The sequence below is a fragment of the Brienomyrus brachyistius genome, chromosome 23, assembly GCF_023856365.1.
Source record: "Brienomyrus brachyistius isolate T26 chromosome 23, BBRACH_0.4, whole genome shotgun sequence".
In the NCBI taxonomy this organism is placed as follows: Eukaryota; Metazoa; Chordata; class Actinopteri; order Osteoglossiformes; family Mormyridae; genus Brienomyrus; species Brienomyrus brachyistius.
This window is the reverse complement of record NC_064555.1, coordinates 14,178,869-14,203,124: the sequence shown is the minus strand read 5'-3', so window position 1 is coordinate 14,203,124 and position 24,256 is coordinate 14,178,869. Positions and strand designations below refer to the sequence as shown.

General features: G+C 44.7%; 2 protein-coding genes across 4 annotated transcripts in view; both read left to right on the top strand.

Moving 5' to 3' along the window:
- Nucleotides 1-4,120, top strand: part of LOC125719332 (phosphatidylinositol 4-kinase beta-like) — a 34,964-nt gene extending 30,844 nt beyond the window's left edge. Inside the window, exons 18-19 of the mRNA XM_048994001.1 lie at nucleotides 155-275; nucleotides 898-4,120. Of these exons, the coding sequence (XP_048849958.1) occupies nucleotides 155-275; nucleotides 898-1,079 (303 nt within the window). The 3' untranslated portion in view covers nucleotides 1,080-4,120. The remainder of the gene's footprint in view (nucleotides 1-154; nucleotides 276-897) is intronic.
- A 334-nt stretch (nucleotides 4,121-4,454) lies between these two features.
- LOC125719390 (unconventional myosin-Ie-like) lies at nucleotides 4,455-24,251 on the top strand. Of its 3 annotated transcripts, XM_048994100.1 has the most exons (27): nucleotides 4,455-4,722; nucleotides 6,312-6,428; nucleotides 6,829-6,918; nucleotides 7,293-7,387; nucleotides 7,622-7,709; nucleotides 7,948-8,037; nucleotides 8,326-8,457; nucleotides 8,914-9,048; nucleotides 10,065-10,197; nucleotides 11,627-11,823; nucleotides 12,414-12,494; nucleotides 12,730-12,816; nucleotides 12,928-13,014; nucleotides 13,444-13,611; nucleotides 15,613-15,698; nucleotides 16,134-16,215; nucleotides 16,873-17,078; nucleotides 17,383-17,527; nucleotides 18,449-18,563; nucleotides 18,803-18,972; nucleotides 19,116-19,261; nucleotides 19,377-19,523; nucleotides 20,394-20,551; nucleotides 21,355-21,429; nucleotides 21,555-21,744; nucleotides 23,129-23,301; nucleotides 23,954-24,251. In XM_048994100.1, exons 1-27 carry the CDS (start codon nucleotides 4,720-4,722, stop codon nucleotides 24,028-24,030), a joined length of 3,273 nt encoding a protein of 1,090 aa, XP_048850057.1. In that variant the 5' UTR covers nucleotides 4,455-4,719; the 3' UTR covers nucleotides 24,031-24,251. The 3 variants fall into 3 exon arrangements, with proteins under 3 accessions (XP_048850057.1, XP_048850058.1, XP_048850059.1); XM_048994101.1 differs by lacking the exons at nucleotides 4,455-4,722; nucleotides 6,312-6,428; nucleotides 6,829-6,918; ... (1 more) ...; nucleotides 7,622-7,709; nucleotides 7,948-8,037 and having other exon boundaries at nucleotides 8,832-9,048; XM_048994102.1 differs by lacking the exons at nucleotides 4,455-4,722; nucleotides 6,312-6,428; nucleotides 6,829-6,918; ... (1 more) ...; nucleotides 7,622-7,709; nucleotides 7,948-8,037 and having other exon boundaries at nucleotides 8,353-8,457; nucleotides 8,893-9,048.
- The last annotated feature ends 5 nt before the right edge of the window (nucleotides 24,252-24,256 follow it).

Here is a 24,256-nt window from a genome sequence, read left to right as displayed (position 1 = left end):
ATAAACCTTGCAGCTGGTGTGGCAATAAGAATCACCTTAGACTATATTACTGAAGAGTTTGTAAACGTATGTTGTGAGTGGTTTTGGGTGAGTCGAGTTTCAGTGTGGAAGGTCTTGCATTAGACTTCAAACTACGGGTCTTTCTTTTGTTCAGGTTATGGGAGGCTTGGATGGCGACATGTTTAATTACTACAAGATGCTGATGCTGCAGGGCCTGGTCGCCGCACGCAAGCACATGGAGAAGGTGGTCCAGATTGTGGAGATTATGCAGCAAGGTAACACTCTTGTGTTAATTTGCCGTGATCACTCTGCTCTCCTGTATCTCATGATAAATAATGGCCAAATGGATTAAGGTAACATGAGTTTATTAAAGGGATTGTTTAGTTTCCATTTTAATTTGCAGGATCCACCCATCGCTGGCGCCTGTCTAAAGCTCCTTTTGCTTGCTGGCTTCATTAGCTCTTGTCTCCCATGTCATTTTTCATTCTTTTCATGACTGGGTTAGAGTATTAAGGGAAACAATTAGTGTATTAGGTACAAATTTGGACTCTTGGCCCAAAACATTCAAGTCCTAAGACAGGTCTCCAACTCCAGTCATGGAAAGCTACTGTCCATTAGGGTTTTAACCTACAAGGCTTCTGATGAGCCACAACTGTTCTTAGGTAAATTCTCATAAGAAGCCAGGTAGAGTAGAAAACCTACTGGATAGTAGCTCTCCAGGACCGGAGTTGGGAATCCCTGACCTAGGAGTAGATCTTCTGCTGTGGACAATTCTATATGGGCAATATGCTTAAGCTGAATTGCTTTAACAGAAATATGGAGTAACCAAGGCATTTAAACAGTGGATGTGGAGGTAGAATGAATATCACAGAATCAATTTCTGTCCCTCTGGCCCAGGCTCTCAGCTGCCCTGCTTCCATGGCTCCAGCACCATCCGGAACCTGAAGGAGCGCTTCCACATGAACCTGACGGAGGAGCAGCTGCAGGTGCTGGTCGAGCAGATGGTGGACGGCTCCATGCGCTCGCTCACCACCAAGCTGTACGACGGCTTCCAGTATCTCACCAACGGCATCATGTGAATAGGCGCGCCACACGTGCGCCTTTATGGGCGGGGCACAGACTCCTAGTAGACTCCACTTGAGCTTGTGAAATGCCCTCTGCCTCGAGTGTGATCCAGGGGAGGATGTTGGTTTACCGCTTCTGCAGTTGCCCTGCTCCCTGTGCGTCCTCAACAGCGTCTTTTTGCACATCTGCCTTTGGAACTGGCCTGGATACATGAGCCTCCAGTCTCCTGATTTACTTGTACTTGGAAAGCCACAGTTTCTGTCCTGACCCATCATGTCTTTGAAGAGGAGAAACACTGTGGTGATGCAGGTCGAATATATTTTACCAATCCACTCTTCCTTGTCTTTAGCAAGCTCCAGAGTCTCTTTTTTTCCATTTTACAGTCGCCCCTCACTTGCTTTCTTAACCTGAAAGAAAGCTTCCTGGTTCCATGGTTTGGGGGTGTGATTGGGGGTTTTCACAAAGGTGACGACACCCCTTTCCTGGATAAGGGACTCCAGCAAATACACAAGGAACCAAAAAGAGTAGCAGTAGTAGGTGAAGATTTCAGGCCCAGAGAGTACAAATCCAGACCAAGATTTTGTTTCAACGAACCACTTGAGTATTCTGTGAGGGTGACTCGTTATACTCAGCTGGTTGGTTGAAACATCTTGGTCTGGATTTGTACTCTCTGGGCCTGAAATCTCCACCTCTGGTGTCATGGGATTTTTTTTCTAAAATATAACAGAATTGAAGCAACTGTTATGGCATTCAGAAAATACAATACACGATGAAGCAGAAACGTGAATGTAGGTTTTTTTTAGATTATTTGCCTGTCAAAAGCCCAAACTCTAGTCCAGTGCTTTCCAACTCTGTCTTCGTGCCAGACAGTCCACATCTGTGCTCTCTCCCAGGCAGGGAGCAAAAATGTGGACTGTCTGCGGTCCTTATGGACCAGATCAGGAAACACTGCTGTAGTCCATGTTTAAGTTAAGCCCATTTCCAGAGAACCAAACATGCAGTCCCATACAATAATTGGTGATTTTGTGTACGCTTACATTTGTTGTATTTGTGTGCCTTAGCTAAAATTCCTGCTTCAATAGTTCATACGTTATGAATCTCCATCTTTTTGTAGACACTTACTTCGGGAGAGACTACCCACTAATCCTGAAGCACAGCACATTTTCTGCTGCTGCCAGGCCAGTTCCACCCTCGCCATGGCTTTTGATGCCCAGTGATTTCACTCACCTCTCTGACTATTGCAGAACAGTGGGTCATTTTTATCGCCATTCTATTATGGCCTGAGCTGTTAAAACTGATGCCCTAAAACCACTTTATATAACGTTCAATAGATGAGTAAATGTGATTCATTGTCAAGAATCTTGAAACTTGAAACCTGACTTTAGTTTCCTCATGGAGCCCTGTACCGGAACACACCCTTTTTCTGTTCCTGTGCCCTGTGACACTCAGTGGCAGCCGTTCGGTTTTTAGAGAAACACTGCCTGGGAGCAGTGACTGCTTTTAAAGCTACTGAAGAGATTCAGGAATCATTTCAGCCGGAGACGCTGGCCAGGAGATGAGCGGGACGAGAAGGAACAGATGAGAAGGGACTAAAGTGCACGGTGGTCTGTTGTTTTGTCTCCATGGTGACTGAGAGCTTGTCTTTGTCTTTGATGTACCTTCAGTGACCCATCTGTCCACTCTGTCCCTCTGAAATCTGAATATCTAAATATATGTGTAAATATGTGTATATAAAGTAATTTTTGAGTATGAAATGGGATATTGAAAGTGGATCATGTGATGCTGAAACCACTAAAATGAGAGGTTTTTTAAGTAACACTAGTACTTGAATGGCACAACCAATGTAGCTGTAGTTTTCAAGGAAAGCTAAACCTGGCACGCTACCCCTAGTGGAAATTCCATTTGAAACGAATAGACCATTTCACCTGGTCTGAAATCACAATAAACCAAACTACGTTGGATAAGTAAACTTACTGGTGACTTTGCTGGTACTGTGCAGTAAACCGTGTTGGCTGTCCAGAAGCAAGTTGGGATCCAGTTGAAATCCCTCCTGCGCTTTTCCACCAGGATGCCCAAGGTCTGTCCACCTTGTCGCATTTAGATGAAGTGCTGTCACTACACACTCCTGGGGTGTCCGTTCTGTTGTATGGATTTTGTGGTGTTTCTATAGCATTACGTAACAATCATGCTCACGTTCCACTTTGTGGCTAGATGTGAGCCTGCATCGCATTCCCAAATGCTCCCTTGTTTTCCGACAAAGGGTGGAAACATGCCTGTTTTAAGATAGATGGAAGAATAAAGATAGGTTATATGACATCATTTAAGGTAGGACTAGAGCTATGGAATTACATGTCTGGTGGGTGTCTGAGTTTTGAAGAGTCTAACAAGGAAGAAGGACAGTGTTATGCATTTATTTAGCATTAAATATTTATTACATTTTACAGTGGCTTTAAATGCCTTTTATTTGCTGGTGGCAGTGTGTATGTTACAATATCTTCCTCTGTCAGGCAGAGTGATAGTCGAGGTGCCTTGCCAATCAAACTCTTTAATTCTACAATGTTCTGTCTACATCAAGGAAAGCTGTACCTTGTTTAACACACTAAGGGCAGGGGGTCTGCTACAAGTGCAGCTTCGACATGTGGGGGGTCTTCAGTGTGAAATGCGTCACACCAGGGGTGCCCAAACTGACCTGGACATCACCAAAATCAGTTTCCTTATGGTATCGCTAGGCATTAATCATGTCTGAACATTTTACTTGACGAGATTTAAAGGAGATATGTCAAATTACCTGTATTTGGGCTCTCCTGGATCCTTGTTTGTAAATTGATGGACAATATGCATGTTTCCCTGTATTTATCAAACTTTTTACTGTCAGAAAAAAACAACTATTTTTTCATCTTTCTTTTTAAATTTCTTTTTCACTGCTTTCGAACTCTAACCAATGTATAGGACCAGCTCTTATGATCATGTGAATGACCTCTTGTGAATGTTTCTTTTTATATAAATAAATTAAGCTTGTCATGAACTCTATCTCCTATGTACAGCATCATCAGTATTTTGTCTGTGCCTCATTTTTGTTCAGTATAGTTTGCTCCTTGAATACCTTCACTTAGGTTTCCTAGATAGTTGCTTTGATCGCTTACATGACGCGCTTGTTTTAATAAAAAAAATCCCAACAGCTGATTATTCGTGTAATTTTAATAAAACCGACTTTTATTTATTTTTGCAATATATATTAAAATTCTATACTGCTTGCGTTAATTGCCAGGAGCCTCAGTATATTACAGCTTTTCATTCCCCTTGAAACACAATGGATCCCATTGCGAAATACAGTATATAACCCTTTTCCCGCGGATTCCTAGTTTTGACTGTAAAGCCAGTAACTCGGCATGCTCCAAAATTATTGAACTTGCCTTTACTTGCTTGAAACCTGCAGTATCAAGAAAAAGCCGACACCACCCGTTCTACTATCGAAAACATTAAAACCATTAAATACGCGATTCCAGAAAAGTGTAAAAACAAACAAACAAATATGCTATGACTCTGGGGTTAGATGGTTATGTTTGAAGATTCAGATCTATTCCATGTCGAGGCGGAATTTAAATGAATCTCCTTTGACCCGTAACAAAACGAGACTTCACGTCTAAAACCGCAATGGTGAGTATTACTGGACTGAGAAACGCGTCATTTTATTTTTATTTGCAAGTAAATGTTTTTTTATTTATTTATTTATTACGTTTTGCTGCTCTTTAGCGCAGGATGTCACTGTGACATTAATCCGTACCTTCGGGGCACATATTTTGACCATTGACTCGTTCCATATATTAATGTCTGACGCAAGAAAAGGGTTGAAACTTTAAATGACTAAGTCACCCAGCAAAACTTTATATGCAGGATGATGTAAGTTGTGTAAGTTGTGATTCTCAGTTCCATATAGGCGTATATTAAATGATCTTATAGATTATGTAAACTGTAAGGTATGTGTCAGCGATACTACAGCATACATCCGTTTGCACTGGTGCTAACAGCTAAGGTCTTAATAAATTAGACCTGACACCGTTAATAAACTTTGTCCATTCAGTGGATGCCTTATAATTTCCGTATGATTTATTTTTTTTGGCCTTTTTTATGAAGACATTGAGTTGTTTTAATCTATACATCATATGTACATGAATTTCAAAGCAGTTACTGTTTGCCTTTATAGGGTTGTATTACATTTGTACATTAAGGTTTGTACATGATGGTCCTTGCTGTAGCACTTCTGGTTGACATGCTTACCCTGGGTAAAGTACGCAGCTATATAAATGGTAAAAAATATTGTGAATAGCTATCTAAATATAATGGCATGCAACCACGCATGCGACTGTATCAGGTTAATGCTCAGTCGTGTTAAAGACTGAACTCGCTTAGGCGCAGTTCTGAGGCAGCGGGCCAGTGAGCCGCAACATGCCCGAACACGGTGATGTGCCAAGCACAAGCCCAAGAGCCATAGGGGAGGATAACAGGAATTCCAGTATCTTCCCAGTCAATTGATATGAAACAAAGAAGAAAAACCACGAGTCCCTGTTCGTACCGAAAGGAAAGCGGCGGGCAGCGACCTTCACCTATCCTGGCTGCAGTGTCAGCTTCTTCGCCGCACGACCTGAAGTCACCCTGACGCTCATACCGTTGTTGGCCACTAGAGGGCCACCTGAAGAAAATTTCCAAGTGAACTTATAGCAGGACAGTGTTGAATGTCATGGCGTTAGTGCATTTCAATCGCTCATCCGTTTATTACACACTCTGCGGGGTAAAGCCACACGCTGTGGGCCGTTTTCCCATCCGTCCTTATTTAGTGGTCTTAATTTTTGTAATCTCAGTGCAATATTTTTTTTAATTTTCTTTTTTGGAAATTGAAATGTTTTCTTGGGTAACTATATATAGAAATAGCATTTTTTTATTAAACTGACAACACACAATATACATTCTTTTGAAAGAGATGTTTTTCAGAAATTGGGCCCTCTTTAAGTTGTTGAGCCTGCAGTCACTGACATGTAGAATTCCTACATATACTCTTGTAATGGCACCAAGTTCATTAGAATTGATATTGATGTAATGAGTCGCTGTTTTTATTCGAAACCTACTTCCTCCTCTCTTCCTCAACTTCCTGCTTTCTTGTCACTCCCCTCCCAACTCTCCACCCTTTCTTCTCTCCTTTCTCATCTGCCCATCCTTCTCTCTGTGTCGTCTTCTCTTCACCTCCTCAGTGGCAGACACAGAACGTGAAGGTGAGCGGCGTGGATGACATGGTGCTGCTCACCAAGATCCATGAGGATGTCGTCAGGGACAACCTGAGGAAGAGATACATGGAGGACCACATCTTTGTATCCTTGAAAGTGCCCAGTCGCAGGTTAAAGGTTGTGGCCATTGGGGCGTATCTGCTGTCTTGACCATGACAGCTCGAAAGCAGAAAATAAAAACAAAACTGCAGATATCTCCAGATTCTGTGGCGTTATGATGTCTTCTGAACAGCCCTGTGGCTCAGTAGGTAACACTGTTGCCTAAGAAATTCTTAATTGCTGGCTTCAGTCATAGGTGCCCCCCTGTCTAGAGTTTCCCCAGGTCATCTAGGATTGAACCCAAGCCACAATCCTGCTGACAGTAAACCGTTAATATAGTTGATGGATAATGTGCTATGAAAGGTGTTTTGATGATATACTTAATTGAACAGGATTATTGGGATTTGTGAACAACTTGACCTTTAACCCTAAACTGCACCTTTAGACCTACATAGGCTCCGTGCTGATATCAGTCAATCCTTTCAAACAGCTGCCGTACTTCACTGACCATGAGGTGGAGCTGTACCAGGGGGCGGTGAGTAGACGCTGCTCTATCAGACTCCCACCTGAGTGACTCGGGGAACAGTACTATAGACAGGCAGACAAAATAGCTGTGTGTGTGTGTGTGTGTGTGTGTGTGTGTGTGTGTGTGGGTTGTTCCCTGCTTTGCGCCTGTAGCCTCTGGGATAGGTTCCTGACCGCCTGTGACCCTGAGTAAGGGAAACGATGACAGAAAATGTATGGATTTATGTGATGTGATGTCATGTCACGTTATGTCATGTTCACAAAAAATGTTCAAAATTAACCTAGACTGTCAGGGATGCGTCATTTCCTGGGTGCTTTTCAGGGTTGGGACCTCCAATGTTCATGATGTTTGCAGCAATGTTGATCTCTTTCTCCCAAACTCAGGCTCAGTATGAGAACCCTCCCCACATCTACGCCCTTGCAGACAACATGTACCGCAACATGATGATCGACGTGGAGAACCAGTGTGTCATCATCAGGTCTGAGTAGTCTAACACTACTGTACTACCTTGTGCTTTGGTTTGCTACATCGCTATCTACCAAATCTGCTCACTTCAAATGTAGAAACATGAAATTTTTGATGTTAATCGAGCTACATTTCCTCATTTTTTTGGACAGATCTCAGTTGTCTGGGTCACTTGACAGATAGACGACTTTCTGACTGAAGTGTTATTGATGCGAAGGCATATCTGTGCGTTATTTTGTCATTAAAGTGGCGAGAGTGGAGCAGGAAAGACCGTGTCAGCCAAGTGCGTCATGAGCTACATCTCCAAGGTTTCCGGGGGAGGACCAAAAGTACAGGTGAGTCAATTTTGTCTCCTCCCCCGCCTTCATTCTTAGATGTTCTTTCTGCACTAGTGTTTCCCAGCCCGGTCCTCAGGGACCTCCAGACAGTCCATGTTTTTGGTCCCTCCCTGAACCCTGCCAGTCTATCCAAATACACGGACTGTCTGGGGTTCCCTGAGGACCGGGCTGGGAGGCCCTGCTCTGCACCAATAGCACGTTTCTAGTGTTTCCACTCCTCCTCTCTCCCAAACAGCAAGTAAAAGATACGATCCTGCAGTCAAACCCCTTGTTGGAGGCATTTGGAAATGCTAAGACAGTCCGCAACAACAACTCCAGTCGCTTTGTGAGTTTAAGAGCACGGGGTCGACATTTATCAGATGTGACCTTTCTGATGGTCTGACTTTGTGATTGTGTGATGTTTTCAAGGTTGTTTATTCTACGAGCAGGCTTTATCCACCATTCATTGTTAATTGCTGTGATATTATGACTTTATTAGATAATGCAAAGCTTACCAAGAGTTAATTTTAGGATTTGGGTAACCCCAGAGGAGAAGTAATGAATGGATGTAAAGGCGTTCATCCCATGTGGACTATACTGTAAGATCCAACACTATTTCTTCTGTGTCATACAGGGGAAGTATTTTGAGATCCAGTTCAGTCGAGCAGGAGAACCCGATGGTGGAAAGATTTCTAACTTTCTGCTGGAAAAATCCAGAGTTGTATCGCAGAACCAAGGAGAGAGAAACTTCCACATATATTACCAGGTAGGACATTCAGTCATTCAGGCAAGTGTAGCAGAAAAAATAAGGAAAGCATTTGGTGACTGTAAGTATGCAGATGTTTGATCGGGAAACTTAAATATCTCAAATGTCTGGTGGTGATGTGTTTCTCATATTTTTAACCCCTGGAAATTCTTTATTAGGAACCAGCTGTGAAGATGCATTTGTCTTTATATTAAGCATGTAACTTTGTCTGCTATATCAGGTCTATTTACTGTAAGATTTCGTACATTTGGGCAGCACTGTTGATTCGCGTCTCCAAGGTTGAGGGTTCAAGCCCCACCGCTGTTGTGTGGGTGGAGTTTGCTTTTTCCTCTCGGGCTGCATGGATTTTCTCCAGGTACTTCGGTTTTCTCCAGCAGGCCAAAGACTAGGTCCAGCATTGAGTCACCCAATGCCTATTTGGGCTCATTGGAACAGTTTTAATCTCCCATCATGCAGCTGTTGGAGGGAGCAAGCAAGGAGCAGAGAGAGTACCTGGGAGTCACCAGCCCTGATTACTACTTTTACCTCAGCCAGTCTGGGACCTACACAGTGGATGATGTCAATGACAAGAAGGAGTTCTTAAACACAATGGTAAGACAGTTCAGCCTGCACCCACCTCTGCGGAGGCTGGGGTTTCTCGCTCTGATTCTGTTGTCCTGGATGCAGGTGCATATACATGAACACTAACCCCAGCTTAAAGCCAATTGCCCCCCGGAGGCACTTCCCAATTCAAAGTGTATCGATAGCTAATGATAAGTTTGGCCCCCTGTACAAGGAATGATCCTTTGTTTCCCATTTGTACAAGTACAGGAACACTGCAATGCTTCTTTTCACATATCCCATCATGCTCTCTTTTGTGACACAAGCACACGGATGAAAACTAAGCTTGGGGCCAGCATTTTTTGGGGGGGGGGGGGGGGGGGGGGTTTCGGAACCCAACCAAAATGTGAGTAATCTGTGAAGGCTGAGGCTAAAACCAGCAACTTTCTGATCACAGACGCACACAGGTCACTGAGGTTTAACCCGCTTAGAAACACACCACCCCTGTGAATTATGATCCCTCTTATATATAATAATTAAAAAATTAACACATTACCTTAACTGCACCTTCATAATGCATTCGTCATGCATTCGTAGATCATTCAGTGCACCTTCATGATGCATTCATAGGACTTTCATAAGCAGCATGTAAGTATCCCTTAACATTCTAACATCCCTTAACAGGTTTCATATACATTAGTAACAAACATTATACAATTATAATATTTGTTATTATCATATAATGTTTGTTATTAATGCATATTAAAGCTGGTTTGTTACGATGTTAAGGTATATTTGCATGCTGCTTATTAATGTTCTATGAATGCATCATGAATGCATTATGAAGGAGCAGTTAATGTAAAAGGTTACCAAATATTCTAGAACCTCACATGCATGGAAGCATGCAGTAGTTTCCCGATGGTTGTAGGCACCATTTATTTTTTTGTCTTGCATCTTTCCGAACGCGGATGACATCCGTGATTTGTAGCCCTAGGGCGCATCGACATTCTCCTTAAACTCCAAGCGTGCTGCTGTTTTATGGCATTGCCGTTTCCTGCGTCATTCAGGATGCCATGTCTGTGGTGGGGCTTTCCGAAGACGAGCAGAGCGCCGTCCTGCAGATCGTGGCTGGCATCCTGCACCTGGGCAACATCGCTTTCCGAGAGGAAGCCAACTGCGCTGTAGCGGACAGCGAGGACTGTGAGTGGAATTCAGCCACCCCTCCTCACTCAGCGCTCCACCTCCTCTGCCATGTGCTACATTCAGCGCTCCACCTCCTCTGCCATGTGCTACATTCAGCGCTCCACCTCTCTTGCCATGTGCTACACTCAGCGCTCCACCTCTCTTGCCATGTGCTACACTCAGGGCTCCACCTCCTCTGCCATGTGCTACATTCAGCACTCCACCTCCTCTGCCATGTGCTACATTCAGCGCTCCACCTCCTCTGCCATGTACTACATTCAGCGCTCCACCTCCTCTGCCATGTGCTACATTCAGCGCTACACCTCCTCTGCCATGTGCTACACTCAGCGCTCCACCTCCCTTGCCATGTACTACACTCAGCGCTCCACCTACTCTGCCATGTGCTACATTCAGCGCTCCACCTCTCTTGCCATGTGCTACATCAGCTCCTACATACATGCCACTGTGTTCCACCTCAGTAGCTTTATGTGAAATCCATCACCTGTTACAATAAGGTTGCGTTCTCTTGTTCAGGAAAATATACTTATGATGCAAACATGTCTCCATACATCTATCTTCCAGCCACTTGGTTGTTAACTAGGAGATATATGTTATAATAGGACAGGATAATTGATTTTTGATATTAATGCAGGGTTGGTCACAAGTTGCATTTTTGTCCGGTTTTTGTGAAACCTGGAGTCACTAATATTGCCAAGTATGCATTAATCAATATATAGAATGCTAATAGTAATGAGGTAGACAAATATGTGAATACATCTTAGTATCTTATTATGTAATTTAAATCAGCTGTGTCAAAATAGATAATTAGTTAAACATTTACTGTTACAAGTTACAGATTCTGGTTTTTCCAAAAGCTCCATCACAGAACAGCAGCGGCTTCGTTTTAGTGTTATACTGTATCGCCGCGTATCGCAAAATAAAATGCTGTGTGAGAACCAGCTGATTGAGCAAATTTTATCATTAAGGACCCCCCCCCACCCCCATTGTGCTTTAATGCAAATTAGCTTAATGCTAATTTGTTTAACTGGGTGAGTATTTATAGAAGATGGATGGATGCATGCATGCATGGATGTGTAAATTAGGATTTTTGCCATCCTGTTCATTTGACTTCTTCTGCCGGCCCCTGGAGGATAGGCTCCACCTTTGAGTCTGATTCCTCCAAAGGATTCTTCCTTCCAGGGAATTTTTCCTTGCCACTATCAACTCTGGTTTTTCTCACTGGGGACTTTGGGTGGAGAAAATGTAAAGAGCTTTGAGACAATGCAATGTTGTTAAAATGTACAATACAATACAATACAATTGAATTGAATTGAATTGAATTGAATTGAATTGAATTGAATTGATATTTTGATCCACTGGGGGTGGGGGGTTACAGGCGTCCCTGATTACTGTCTCCCTCATTCTGCCTGCCCCGTCCTGCTCCCAGTCTTGGCGTTCCCGGCCTACCTGTTGGGTATCTCCCAGAGCGGCCTAAAGGAGAAGCTGACCAGCCGCACCATGGACAGCAAGTGGGGCGGCAAGCTTGAGAGCATCCTGGTGACCCTCAACGCGGAGCAGGCCGCCTTCACGCGGGACGCTCTCTCCAAGGCCCTGCACGCCCGCCTCTTCGACTACCTCGTGGACGTGAGTCACGTGACCATCCCACTTCTTTGCCTCATCCTCTCCTCAGCCTGGAATGTTCATTTTTAGCTTATCTGTGATGAGATTTTGTTTAGGCAGTTGCATTTTTTAACCAAAGGAATAAGACTTAATTAACTAGGTAAATGTCGCAACAGCATGGTTTAAACAAAGGGCTGTCAGCTTTGGTCAGGCAGCTGGAGTGAGATTTTCAGTTTGAGACGTGCACACACATGCACACGCATTTACATGTAGTTTTATTACCTTGTAAATAATCTGTAGGGTTTGCAAACTACCCCAAGGCTTTTGATGCAGCTGATTTTAAGTTTAAAATGGAATAACATAGATTTGCCGTAAGATTTCTTGCGTGAGAGTGAGAGTCTGACAGCGTGAGTTTCACGCCAGATGCGTGAGAGCTGGCAGCCATGAAAACCTGTAATATTCTGGTTTCAAGTCCAGTTCCTAAACACTTGGATGTTGCATGACTCAGAAAACATAAATCCTCGTGTGTTTCCTTTACATTTCTTTTACATTTTGTGGTACTCGTAGTTTATTTGTGTCTCTCAGCACTTGCTGTTGCTGCTCTTTCTGCTTAGGCCATTAACAGAGCTATACAGAAGGATTACGAGGAGCTCAATATTGGTGTGCTGGACATCTACGGCTTTGAAATCTTCCAGGTGGGCGAGAACGAGCCAGGGAATGTCCTGACAAGTTTTTCCGTGTGGGCGTTTGAAAAGGAGATGTTTTGTTCTGTATTATTCTGTCTTCTGTAGCGAGCATTTGTTTGGTGCCGACCCACAACAGAATTAAAATCCGAGTCTGAAAATGGCTTTATGATAGCAAGTTCTTTGCAGGCTTCTGAGTAAAACTGTTTGCGAAGCAATTCTCAGTGAACATTCTACGCTCTGCTAGAAAAATGGCTTCGAGCAGTTCTGCATCAACTTTGTCAATGAGAAGCTTCAGCAGATCTTCATCGAGCTGACGCTGAAAGCTGAACAGGTAGACGGGCGTTTATCTCTCCTCATACTTTAAAATATGCTGGAGCCCCAACTCTGTGCCAAAACTCTGCAATGACGCTCTGCTCCTGATTTGTGCGTGACGCCATCATAGGAGGAGTATATCCAAGAGGGCATCAAGTGGACCGCCATTGAGTACTTCAACAACAAAGTGGTGTGTGACCTCATTGAGTCCAAAGTGGTGAGTCTCGGCCCCTCAAATATACATTATGGTGTAGATCAGGGGTGTCCAATCTTATCCGCAAAGGGCCGGTGTATATGCAGGTTTTTGGGATAACCTGTAGGTCAGGTGTTCAAACCCAGGTGTGAGGACTCTTCAGCCAATCAGTCCTCTAATTAGTGATCTAATTAGGGAATTTTACCAAAAACCCACACACGCACCGGCCCTTTGCGGATAAGATTGGACACCCCTGGCGCAGATGGTCCATAACCTTTCACAGATATACCCTCACCATTTGATTCTCCAGTGTTATGACGCAAATTCCTTGCTAATATAGCATCCCTTTTTTAAGCTTATACATCTTTGTACAGTATCTGGATGCAAATGTGACACGTGAGCTACTGGCAGATTTGGATAAACCGTGTGGGTCTTCTTTGCCCCCCCATTAAGAACCCCCCCGGAATCATGAGCATTCTGGATGACGTTTGTGCCACCACACACGCCAAGGGCGAGGGGTCTGACCAGATGCTGCTGCAGAAGCTGCAGATCCAGATCGGCGCCCATGACCACTTCAACAGCTGGAGCAAGGGCTTCGTGCTGCACCACTATGCTGGCAAGGCAGGGGGCGCTATAGATTACTCTTCCTGGGAGATACAGTATGTCTTCAAGGCAGGGGGCGCTATAGATTACTCTTCCTGGGAGATACAGTATGTCTTCCAGGCAGAACATACGCCCTGGGATCTCTTAGGGCTTTTTACACTAGTTAATTAATTTTGCTTAATTTAACTGTCAATTAAATTATTTGTATGACTAAAATCGCTTTATAGGGAAAGTATTGGGGATACCCCAATATATTTTAGTTATGTATGAGCATGAATTACGGCTATTCGTTTTTTAATAATGTCAGAATAATGTTAAATGCTAATACTAACTGGGTAAGTATTTGTAGAGGATGGATGGATGGATGGATGGATGGGTGGATATTTTGTTCCATTGAGCTCCTAATTAATAGGCCTTAACTGTGCTGTTGCATTAAATTATTCAAGCAATTCAAATAATATTAAACAGAGATTGGTTTGATTTTCCGTGGTTAGGTGAGGATTAATTTAAATTCAATTTGTCTGATCTGCTTCATGATTAAGGTAAACATTCGCATAGCTTTCAATTTTCCTAACTGCGTAAGTAGTGACAGAATAATTGAAATAACAGACACACACACACAATGAAGCCATAGAAACTCCTCTGACAGCAGTGTGTTGAGAGGCCGCTGTGTAGCAGTGAGCAGGGAGACGTGCTGCCGCCCTTCATCTGTTAGTCCTCCCTGTGCTCTGCATTACTTTGCTTTCAAGCTTTAGTTGTTTCTGGCATGTGGCTCCCAGCTGTCCCGGGAGGGGGGCGCGACGGGGGGGGGAGGGGTGGTGGTTGGTTCAGTGGAAGAGTTTTAACATTTAATGAACCATGTGCTGCCCTCCCTTCCTGCAGAAATAGACTTTTATAAGCACTTTTATGAGACTGAATGCAGGCAGACCATCGAAATATATTTCTTGTAACAGTAATGACATGAAATGCAATGAGATGAAATGAAAGCCAAGTTCTCACTGTAGCTGTAGGCATCCACTCCAGGCTCTGCTCATAAATAATTCTTGTGGGAGAGAATGAGATCAAATCAATACACTTTGTTGCTTTGTTGCTTTTCTAGCTGCAGTATTTCTTATAAGCCAGATATTTTCCTGGAGCATTTCAGGTTATGTACCCTGGTGCAGCTTGACCTTGTTTGTGTTTCTGGTCCATGTTTTTAAACATAGACTTACATAAACATAGACTTACACAAATAGTTTGTTTACATAACTGGTGGTCCTACTTAGCTACATGAACAGGAGAGACAATGGGTCATGTGGGCGGAAAAATGTACTTTTCAAGCAACCAGATGTAGCAGTGAGTCGGGGGCGCTGTGTGGCGCAGTGGGCTAAGTTTCTGTGATCAGAAGGTCACTGGTTCAAGCCTGGCCTTCGCACACCTGTGGGTCTTTGAGCAAGGCCCCTAACCCCCACATCTCTGGGCACAGCTATGGTTGGCTGCCCTTCACAGCCAGCTTGTTCTCACCTATGCAGAGGAAGCCAGGGGAGGCATAAAGAGATTTTCCCCCCAAGGATCAATGAAAGTATCAATTAAATATAATGGATCACATTCACGGGGGCGACATGGTGGTGCAGTGGTTAGCACTGTTGCCTCACACCTCTGGGACCCAGGTTCGAGTCTCCGCCTGGGTGACATGTGTGCGGAGTTTGCATGTTCTCCCCATGTCGTCGTGGGGTTTCCTCCGGGTACTCTGGTTTCCCCCCACAGTCCAAAAACATGCTGAGCCTAATTGGAATTACTAAAATTGCCCGTAGATGTGCATGTGTGAGTGAATGGTGTGTGAGTGTGCCCTGCGATGGGCTGGCCCCCCATCCTGGGTTGCTCCCTGCCTCATGCCTGTTGCTTCCAGGATAGGCTCCGGACCCCCCACAACCCAGTAGGATAAGCGGTTTGGAAAATGGATGGATGGATGGATGGATGGACCACATTCACTGAGTACTAATAATGGGTGGTTTTCATTTAAAATCCCGCCGTCCACAGGTGCTTTACGACGCCAGCGGCTTCTGCGAGAGGAACAGGGATGTGCTGTTCAGCGACATCATCGAGCTGATGCAGAGCAGTGAATTGTGGGTGATTTGCCTTTACTGTTGGAGCTGCATGTTCACTCACCAGATGTTTTTTATATTTTAACCACATAATAATGCCCGTCCACAGGTTTTAGAAAGAAGTTTGCCCAAAGCATGAAGCATTTATGATCAAACTATGACCAACTATGACAGAACTACATCAAAATATTCTTTTTTTGGTTACTTTTACACATTTTTTGTTACATTCAAGGCCAATGTGTGAAAGGATATTACAGATGGATTCATAGATGGATGGATGGATGGAGTATCTTGTTGATTAAAATTTTCTGTGAACTTTTTAAATGGCAAATTAAAATGACAGGAAGGAGAGACTCCTTCATTGAAGGTTTTTGTCCAACGCTCTCCAGTTAGCATGTCTAAACAAATGCATAACCACACCTCCTCATTGTCTCACTGTGCTTCTGCTCTGCCCAGTTCCTTCATCAGAGACCTGTTTCCTGAGAACCTGGTTGTTGAGAAGAAGGGCCGGCCCTCCACCGCCAGCAACAAGATCAAAGTAAGGGCAGGCGAGGGGGCAGCGAGAGGGCTGGAGAGCGAGGAGGTGTGGGTGTTGTATCAGCAGCGGGACCCAGCCTGTAAAATGATACTCACCTGTATCGAGAGCTGCTTCTTCACCTTAATCAGGTCATGTCCTTAAACAGAGGTCTCAAAGCACCGGCCCACCAGATGGTTTTATACAGCCTGTAAAATGTTTAATTCATTAATAAATCTGGCCTGCAGGTCAACCTTTAGTTTTTCACAGATAATTAATCACACCCACTGATCAAGCTTCCTCACTCACATAACCCCATGATTAGCAGATTTTTGACTATTGTCCTCCTAAACAATAGCCTTCATGTAGTCATGGGTAAACAAAGCTTCATTTGCTATATTTTTGACCCCACTAGCATGTGGGATCAAGCACCATCTAGTGGGGTAAGAAAATACAGCAAGTGGTTCATGAGTTTGCGGCGTCTATCCTAAAACAATCACATTGGTCATAGTAACTCTAGTTGATGACCACTGTTGTAGTGTATGTGTTAGTGATATCGATACTACGTCTTCGATAATCCAAGGATTACGGCTTGGTTTCTTCTGGTTTTCAGTCTTCCCAGTAGCGCTTTTGTTGGGGTACATGCAGAACTGCATTTGACCCTCCCATGCATCCATGCAGAAACAAGCCAACCACCTGGTGCAGAAGCTGATGAGATGCTGCCCCCACTATGTGCGCTGCATCAAGCCCAACGAGACCAAGCGGCCGCGCGACTGGGAGGAAGCCCGGGTCCACCACCAAGTGGAGTACCTGGGTCTCTGCGAGAACATCCGCGTGCGCCGGGCCGGATATGCCTACCGCCGGACGTTTGGGAAGTTCCTGCTAAGGTGGGTGGGACACAGGGCGTACGGGGCATGGAGGGCGGAGCGGGCTCTACCTGAATTCCTGATCCCTTGCTCTGGGTACGACTGGATATTTTATAAGGAACCTGATCCCTGTTCATCGTCAGTAACGGTCTCGTATTGAAACTGCCAGCATTCCTGTGAAGCTGGTCTTAAGTGCTGATGTGGTTTTGGAAAACGCTGAGGGTATGTCCTGGTTCATGGAGGTACAGAACATGATGATCAGAGGTGAGGAAGGCAAGACATATATGGGTAATAAGCTGTGTACCCCCCCCCCCCCCCCCCCCAGGTATGCTATTCTGACGAAGGACACCTGGCCTAAATGGCACGGGGAACAAAGGAAGGGGGTTCTACACGTACTGCGCTCCGTCAACATGGAGCAGGACCAGTACCAGTTGGGCCAGAGCAAGGTGTTCATCAAGGCGCCTGAATCAGTGAGCTCACTAGATTCCTCTCCTTTTACTCATTTCCTCTCTCTAATAATCATACCTGTTGGGCAGTAAAAAAGTGCAAAGCCTCAAAGTGTGTGTGTGTGTGTGCGTGTGTGCATGTGTGTGTGTGTGTGTGTGTGTGTGTGTGTGTGTGTGTGTGTGTGTGTGTATGCGCCCTGCAATGGACTGGCATCCCACTCTGAATGTTTCCCAGCCTTCTGCCCTATGCTGCAATGGGCCTCTATGATGCTGGCTTAATGGTTAGGGAAGCACACTTGTAATCAAAAGATTGTAGGTTCAAATCCCTGACCATCAAGGTACTGCTCCCAAGCACTGCTCCCTAGGCGCTGAATTAGCTGCCCTCTGCTTTGTCACGTATGGGTTAAATGCAGAGAACACATTTCGTTGTTATGCACTGTATGCTGTGGTGTGTCAACAATGATAGTTGGTCACTAAAATTCAATAAGTGATGAATGGATGGATTCTTTCACATGATTTTGAACATCCCAGGTTCCTTGCTGCAAGAAACTACAATATGAGACACCTAAGGGTCAATGTCCTTCTGATAGAGATGATTTCCAAAGTTTGAAGGAGGTTTGAACGTTCATGCAACCTACCTAGTGATCCCATAACCACTTTCTGTATTTAGCAGATGTTGATATCCAGAGCAACATACAGTAGATAAAAGGCTATGGTCCTCTGTGAAATCACTCTGCCAACTGTGAGAATTGAGCCAGCATCCCTTCCAATCACAGACGCCACAGCCTCACCCACTGAGCCACACAACATCTCCACATCAGTGCCGCAATGGATGCAAGGCCGTTTAAAGAGTTCATTCAATGGCCTTATGGCCACTAGCCTTGTATTGTGATATATAAATCCATCACATCATAGATTTTTAACCTAATGAATCCATCTGACTAGTTGTTCTTGCTGGAGGAGATGAGGGAAAGGAGATACGATGGCTATGCTCGGGTCATCCAGAAAGCTTGGCGCAAGCACAACGCTGTCCGCAAATGTGTCCGTCTGAGGAACGAAGGTGAGACCGTCTTTGCCTGTGCTCAGGGGTCCGTATGGTGCTCAGGGATCGGTATGGTGCTCAGGGGTCCATATGGTGCTCAGGGATCGTTATGGTGCTCAGGGGTCCGTATGGTGCTCAGGGGTCCGTATGGTGCTCAGGGATCCGTATGGTGCTCAGGGGTCCCTATGGTGCTCAGAGCGTCATACTGAGTTGACTTTCTCATGTTAAGCTATATCTTGCCCTTGGTTCCCTTGCAGCCTCGGACATCCTACTGAACAAGAAGGAGAGGCGACGGAATAGCATCAACCGCAACTTTGCCGGCGACTACATCGGCACCGACTGCCAGCCCGAGATCCGGCAATTTGTGGGACGCAGTGAGAGGGTCGATTTCGCCGATGTGGTGGTCAAGTATGACCGAAGGTTCAGGGTGAGGGATCTGAAAGAGGTTGATTCGGGGGAAAAAAAATTGGGGTGGAAATTGCAATTGTATGTGGAGTAGAGGAATAGTAACACAATGAAAAAAATGGTGGAGACTTTTACCTGCTAACCTTTCTTTCCTTCATTGTACAGTCAGTGAAGCGTGACCTCATCTTGACCCAAAAATTCCTTTACCTGATTGGACGAGAGAAGCTGAAGCAGGGTCCAGAGAAGGGCCAGATCCGGGAGGTTCTGAAGCGGAGGATTCAAGTGGAGAAGGTCCAGTCCATTGCCCTCAGGTACCACAGTCTGATTACAACAAACATGTTTTTATTGACCATGAATTGATTGAACCACACAAACATCATCAGTTTCTCTTTGACTTTCCTTCATTTCGCTCGTCTTCCATTTAAGCACTCTCCAGGATGACTTCTTCATCTTGCACGAGGACGAATACGACAGCGTGCTGCAGTGCATCTTCAAGACGGAGTTCCTGGGCCTCTTGTGTAAGCGCTATGAGGAGAGGACCCACAGGAAGCTGCCACTGATGTTCCACAACCAGTGAGCAAAGCCTTCAAGTCGCCCAGTGCATTCCTGACTCCCATTCATGTGGCCTCTACTTGCCTGGTGTCACACGCGTTTCATGCTGCATAGCATTAGTCTCAGCCGTCCACTCTGGGTCCCTGATACTATAAGATGATCTTGGAATGTAGCCATCATGAGTTGTGGGCGTCTCTGTTTCTCAGCTACTATCTTCTCCCATGTTTTGCTTTAGCCAGGAACCACAATTCAGATTTTGTTGACTTGTGTTTTGTAAACTTGGGCATTGGTTGTACAAACTCATGCATTCAGCTCCGGAAACAATAATGAGACCACAATTTTTAGTTTACAAATTACCCAATTTATAGGTGTGCTTCTGTGAAAAACATATTTACTTTTTGTAAACTTGAACTTGGCTCTTCTCTGTTTCCCATTAACGAAGGGCTTCTTCCTTGCTTTATGGGACTTCAGATCTGCTTCTAGGAGTCCGATATGAACTGTCCTAGTTAGAGCACTTCACACCTGCACTTAATGTGTCCCATTCCTTTTGAAGGTCACCCCATGTCATCCTCTGATTCATGAGAAACTGTCATTGAGAAATAAGTTAACGATCATATATGGCATCAGAATGTCACTTCTGCTGTATACTTGGCTGGTTTCTGGTCCTTCTCAGTGTCTCCTGCTTCACCTTGTTCTCCAGAGAATTTTTGAGCCTGGTACCAACCTGCAGCTCAGCGTAACCTTCTGCCAGCAAAACCAGGGTCAAACCAGGATTTAAGATACAGATTTAAAATACAGAATATTGAGTGCTCTCTTAACCTTTTCCAGGGCTGTATAGCCTTCATGAAAGGACACGTTTATGAATATTATGTCTCTCCCTTTACCCCAAAGGCTTGAATTTAAGGTGAAAAAATCTGGCTGGGGTCCGTTTGCGGGGGTTGGTATAAGACAGATCCAGTTCAAAGTGGGCCAGGGGGACCAAGCTGTCCTGAAAACAAGCAGCAAGCTCCTCACTGTCACTATTGGACCAGGACTTCCCAAGAACTCCAGTGAGTAGAGAGCATTGCGTGACATAGATGTGCCATTAGCCCATGGGCCCTAACAGCAACATTATATTTTCATCCTAATTGAGTAAAATGCAGAATAAAATGTATGTGGAAAGGTCTTTATAGCAATAGCCAGCCCAAAGAGCTAATTTTACTTGCCTACATGGTCATCCATCCATCCATCCATCCATTTTCCAAACTGCTTATCCCACTGAGTCGCAGGGGGTCCGGAGCCTATCTTGGAAGCAATGGGCATGAGGCAGGGAACAACCCAGGATGGGGGGCCAGCCCATCGCAGGGCACACTCACACACCATTCACTCGCACAAGCACATCTACGGGCAATTTAGCAAGTCCAATTAGCCTCAGCATGTTTTTGGACTGTGGGGGGAAACCGGAGCACCCGGAGGAAACTCCACTATGACATGGGGAGAACATGCAAACTCCACACACATGTGACCCAGGCGGAGACTAGAACTTGGGTCCTAGAGGTGTGAGGCAACAGTGCTAACCACTGCATCACCATGCCACCCCCGCCTGTATGGTCATTAAAATGAAAAAAGGTAAAGATTTATATTTAAGTCTCATGAAATATCACAAACTGCTATTTCATAGGCGTCAGTCAAAAATTAGCTTCTCCAAAAAGAAAACCAGAATTCTATTGTAGCTTTCATGGGACAAGAAAATAATTATTAAAAATGGCCCTTGCTGACATGATGAAGCTCAGATTTGACCCTCCAGGGGAAAGATTTTTCCAGGCCCGTCCTAAACTTTCTGAATCCTTTTGCAAAATATTGTCACTCACAGGGCCCACCCGCCTGGACAACAGGAAGAGCCTCCATTTCGGAATCCAGGCACCAGGCATCGGCTGCCTGTCACAAGGTCAGCGGGTGATGTTACATGTTTACGCTCATCCATATTGGCAGGATCTTTGCATAGATATGAAAAATGTTCAGTATGTAGGTTTTTATTCCACCATTCTCTTTCTGATTCCTCTTATTCCAAAGGAGCCCCCAGGGGTCGGTCGGTACCTCAGCAAGGCCCCAAGTCCTCGGCCAGGAGATCCCTGCTATGCCAGCAGAGCAGCATGGATCAGCCCAGTCTACCCAAGCACCGTGGGCCACGTCCAGGCAAGTCCCAGAGCCAGGCGCAAGCAGACATGGACTTCCTGAGCGTCCCTGAGCAAGGGTTTGCTGGGTAAGTCGGACGCATTGTTGACTGTGGAGGTACCTCTGAAAGTCATTGGTATGGCTATCATGAAAATTTCTGACCTGGGTATAACCATGCTTACAGAGACAGATGGATGAAGATGCACTGTGGTTCCTAACAGAACCATGACTGTATAGTCATTGGTCTTAATGAGTGATTTTCCAGGTTGAACTGGAATTACTGAAGTCTTAGGGAATGAGGGCTAGGGATTTTCACAGGACATTCTGGGGACATTTGAAATACTCACAGAAGATTCACAGGTGTGCCTTGCCAAAGTGTGCATCAGTGTAAGTGAATCCTATGTTGTATTGCTTTTATAAGTAATAGTTTAAATTCAGAAATATGAAGGACATTTCAGACAGGTCTCTTGCTAGCAGACATTTCTAGTTTGATGACATTGATGAAACTAATGACATGTGGTGTGGCTAGACATGCCACAAAAGATAATGGGAGCAAAACAAGAAACTGAAGACAACAATCATTGATCATATTGAGCTAAGAATATGGTCTAATGTCTATTTTGAATTATCGAGTGAGAAAAAGAGAGAACGCAGAGAAGACAAAGCACTGCTGCCACACAGCAGAATAATAACCTGCAAACACGACCGCAGCAGGGCGTGAATAGGTGTCTGCTTTTACATCACCAGTCATGTAAAAGCCCAGACAAGTCTGGTCCGCTTGGCAGGATTAATTTGAATGTGGTGGGGCACATCTGTACCAGTTATACGGGAATCTGCACCCAACACACAGCTGTGACTGTTGAAAAGAAGCTGCATGATGTTACATCAGTCGTACCTTATGCTTATGCATATGAATGAATATTTTTGTTGCAACACCTTAAAATCTCCATGCCTCCCTCTTGCCACCCCATGCAAAATTCTTTGGATCCGCCCCCCCTACCCCAAGCTGGTAGACCCCTCAACGAGGCCCTTAACCCCCGATAGTCGTGTGTGTCTCACATAGAGCGAGACAGGATAGGCGAAAAGACCAATTTCCCCACAGGGATCAATAAATTATCTCTGTTCTGCAGAAAAAATGCTAAGAAACACAGAGGACCAGCAGTCCATTTGCAAAACAGGACTTTTATCCATTATATTGCATTTCAAGGTCAGAACAAAAATTATGAAACAAAACCTTATGTCTGGAATACACTTTCTATACCAGATTATTTTGATGACAGGAAGACAAAGATGAGGAGTGCATGGCTCCTTGTCACCTAGCGAGCCCTTTCTGCCCCAGGCCGCATGCCCAAAGACCACCCTGCCTTGTCTGTGTATAGCCCTCCTAATAATAGGGTAAACTGATTCATCCTTGAGGCATGTGGCTGTATCAGACTGGCATCCAAAGCCCATTTCCTCCCTTTCCATAAAAGCCGGTGCCGACGATCCACGGTGCAGAAGCCTGTGGCTGGGGTGACACCGGCCAAGTCGACACCAAAGGCCAAGCCGCCAGCCCCGCGCTGCCGGGCCCTGTGGGCCTATGAGGCCCAGGATGCGGACGAGCTCAGCTTCAGTGTGGCCGACGTCATTGACCTCCTTGCTGAAGGTAGGGGAACTACTAATCGCATAGTTTTACTTACACAAAAATGTTCTAAGGGCCAAAGGAAAAATGATTGGTTCAGAGATATAACCAATCAGATTGTAGAGAGGTGGGTCCAAGCAATTAGAGGTGGCAGGACCAATCAGTCAGATCTCTTGATCCCGCCTCTTCTAGTTGCTTTGGTCCACCTTCTCTACAATCTGATTGGTTATCATTCTGAACCAATCATTTTTCCTTCTGCCCTCAGAACATTTTTGTGGTAGAAGTCCCACGAGCAACTGCTATTTCCTCTTTTTGATGCCAAACACAGGTGTTATCTGTGCCAGTTTGTCCATACAACTCACTGCCCATTTCAACAACCATATTTTTAAACCATTTTTAAACTATTAAACTAACTTGATCATATTTTTCTGCCTTATGTCCATGCCTCAGTATGGTTGTCTTTCATGTTCATATTTATATTCTATTTATCACGATCGATTTTCTTGCACAATGACCAATGAGATCATTATTGCATCTCAGCATATGACCCATAGATCAAATAGCTGAAGACAATAAAAATATTTTGAGTTACCCCCTGCTTCAGTGAACGTGGAATCCAGGCCCGTCTCTTTATGAACATGGGCATTAGTTTGTCATCTCTGCCTTTGTCTCTCAGATCCCTCTGGCTGGTGGTTTGGCCATCTAAAGGGCAAAGAAGGCTTGTTTCCTGGGAACTATGTGGCAAAGATATAGAGCCAGAGGTGTGGCAGATGCTTGTGATGTTTTCACAGTGGCTCTCAGTGGCTGAATGTGTCGCTGTGAGGTGGCGATAAGGCCGTTGATCCGTACCAGCAGATCCTGATTTATTTTTTTGTGAAAAAATTATGCCACTGGAGTGTAATTGTGATTTTTGTATTTTGAACTTTTCTAACTATTGTTAAACTTTTAAAATAAAAACAATCAGCAAAAAGCTATCATT

Bases quoted from the DNA above. Each gene is read 5' to 3' on its own strand.
- LOC125719390 (XM_048994100.1), top strand. The intron at 13,612-15,612 runs GCAGGGGGCGCT...CGCCGTCCACAG, and splicing joins TGCACCACTATGCTGGCAAG to GTGCTTTACGACGCCAGCGG. The intron at 15,699-16,133 runs GTGGGTGATTTG...TGCTCTGCCCAG, and splicing joins CTGATGCAGAGCAGTGAATT to TTCCTTCATCAGAGACCTGT.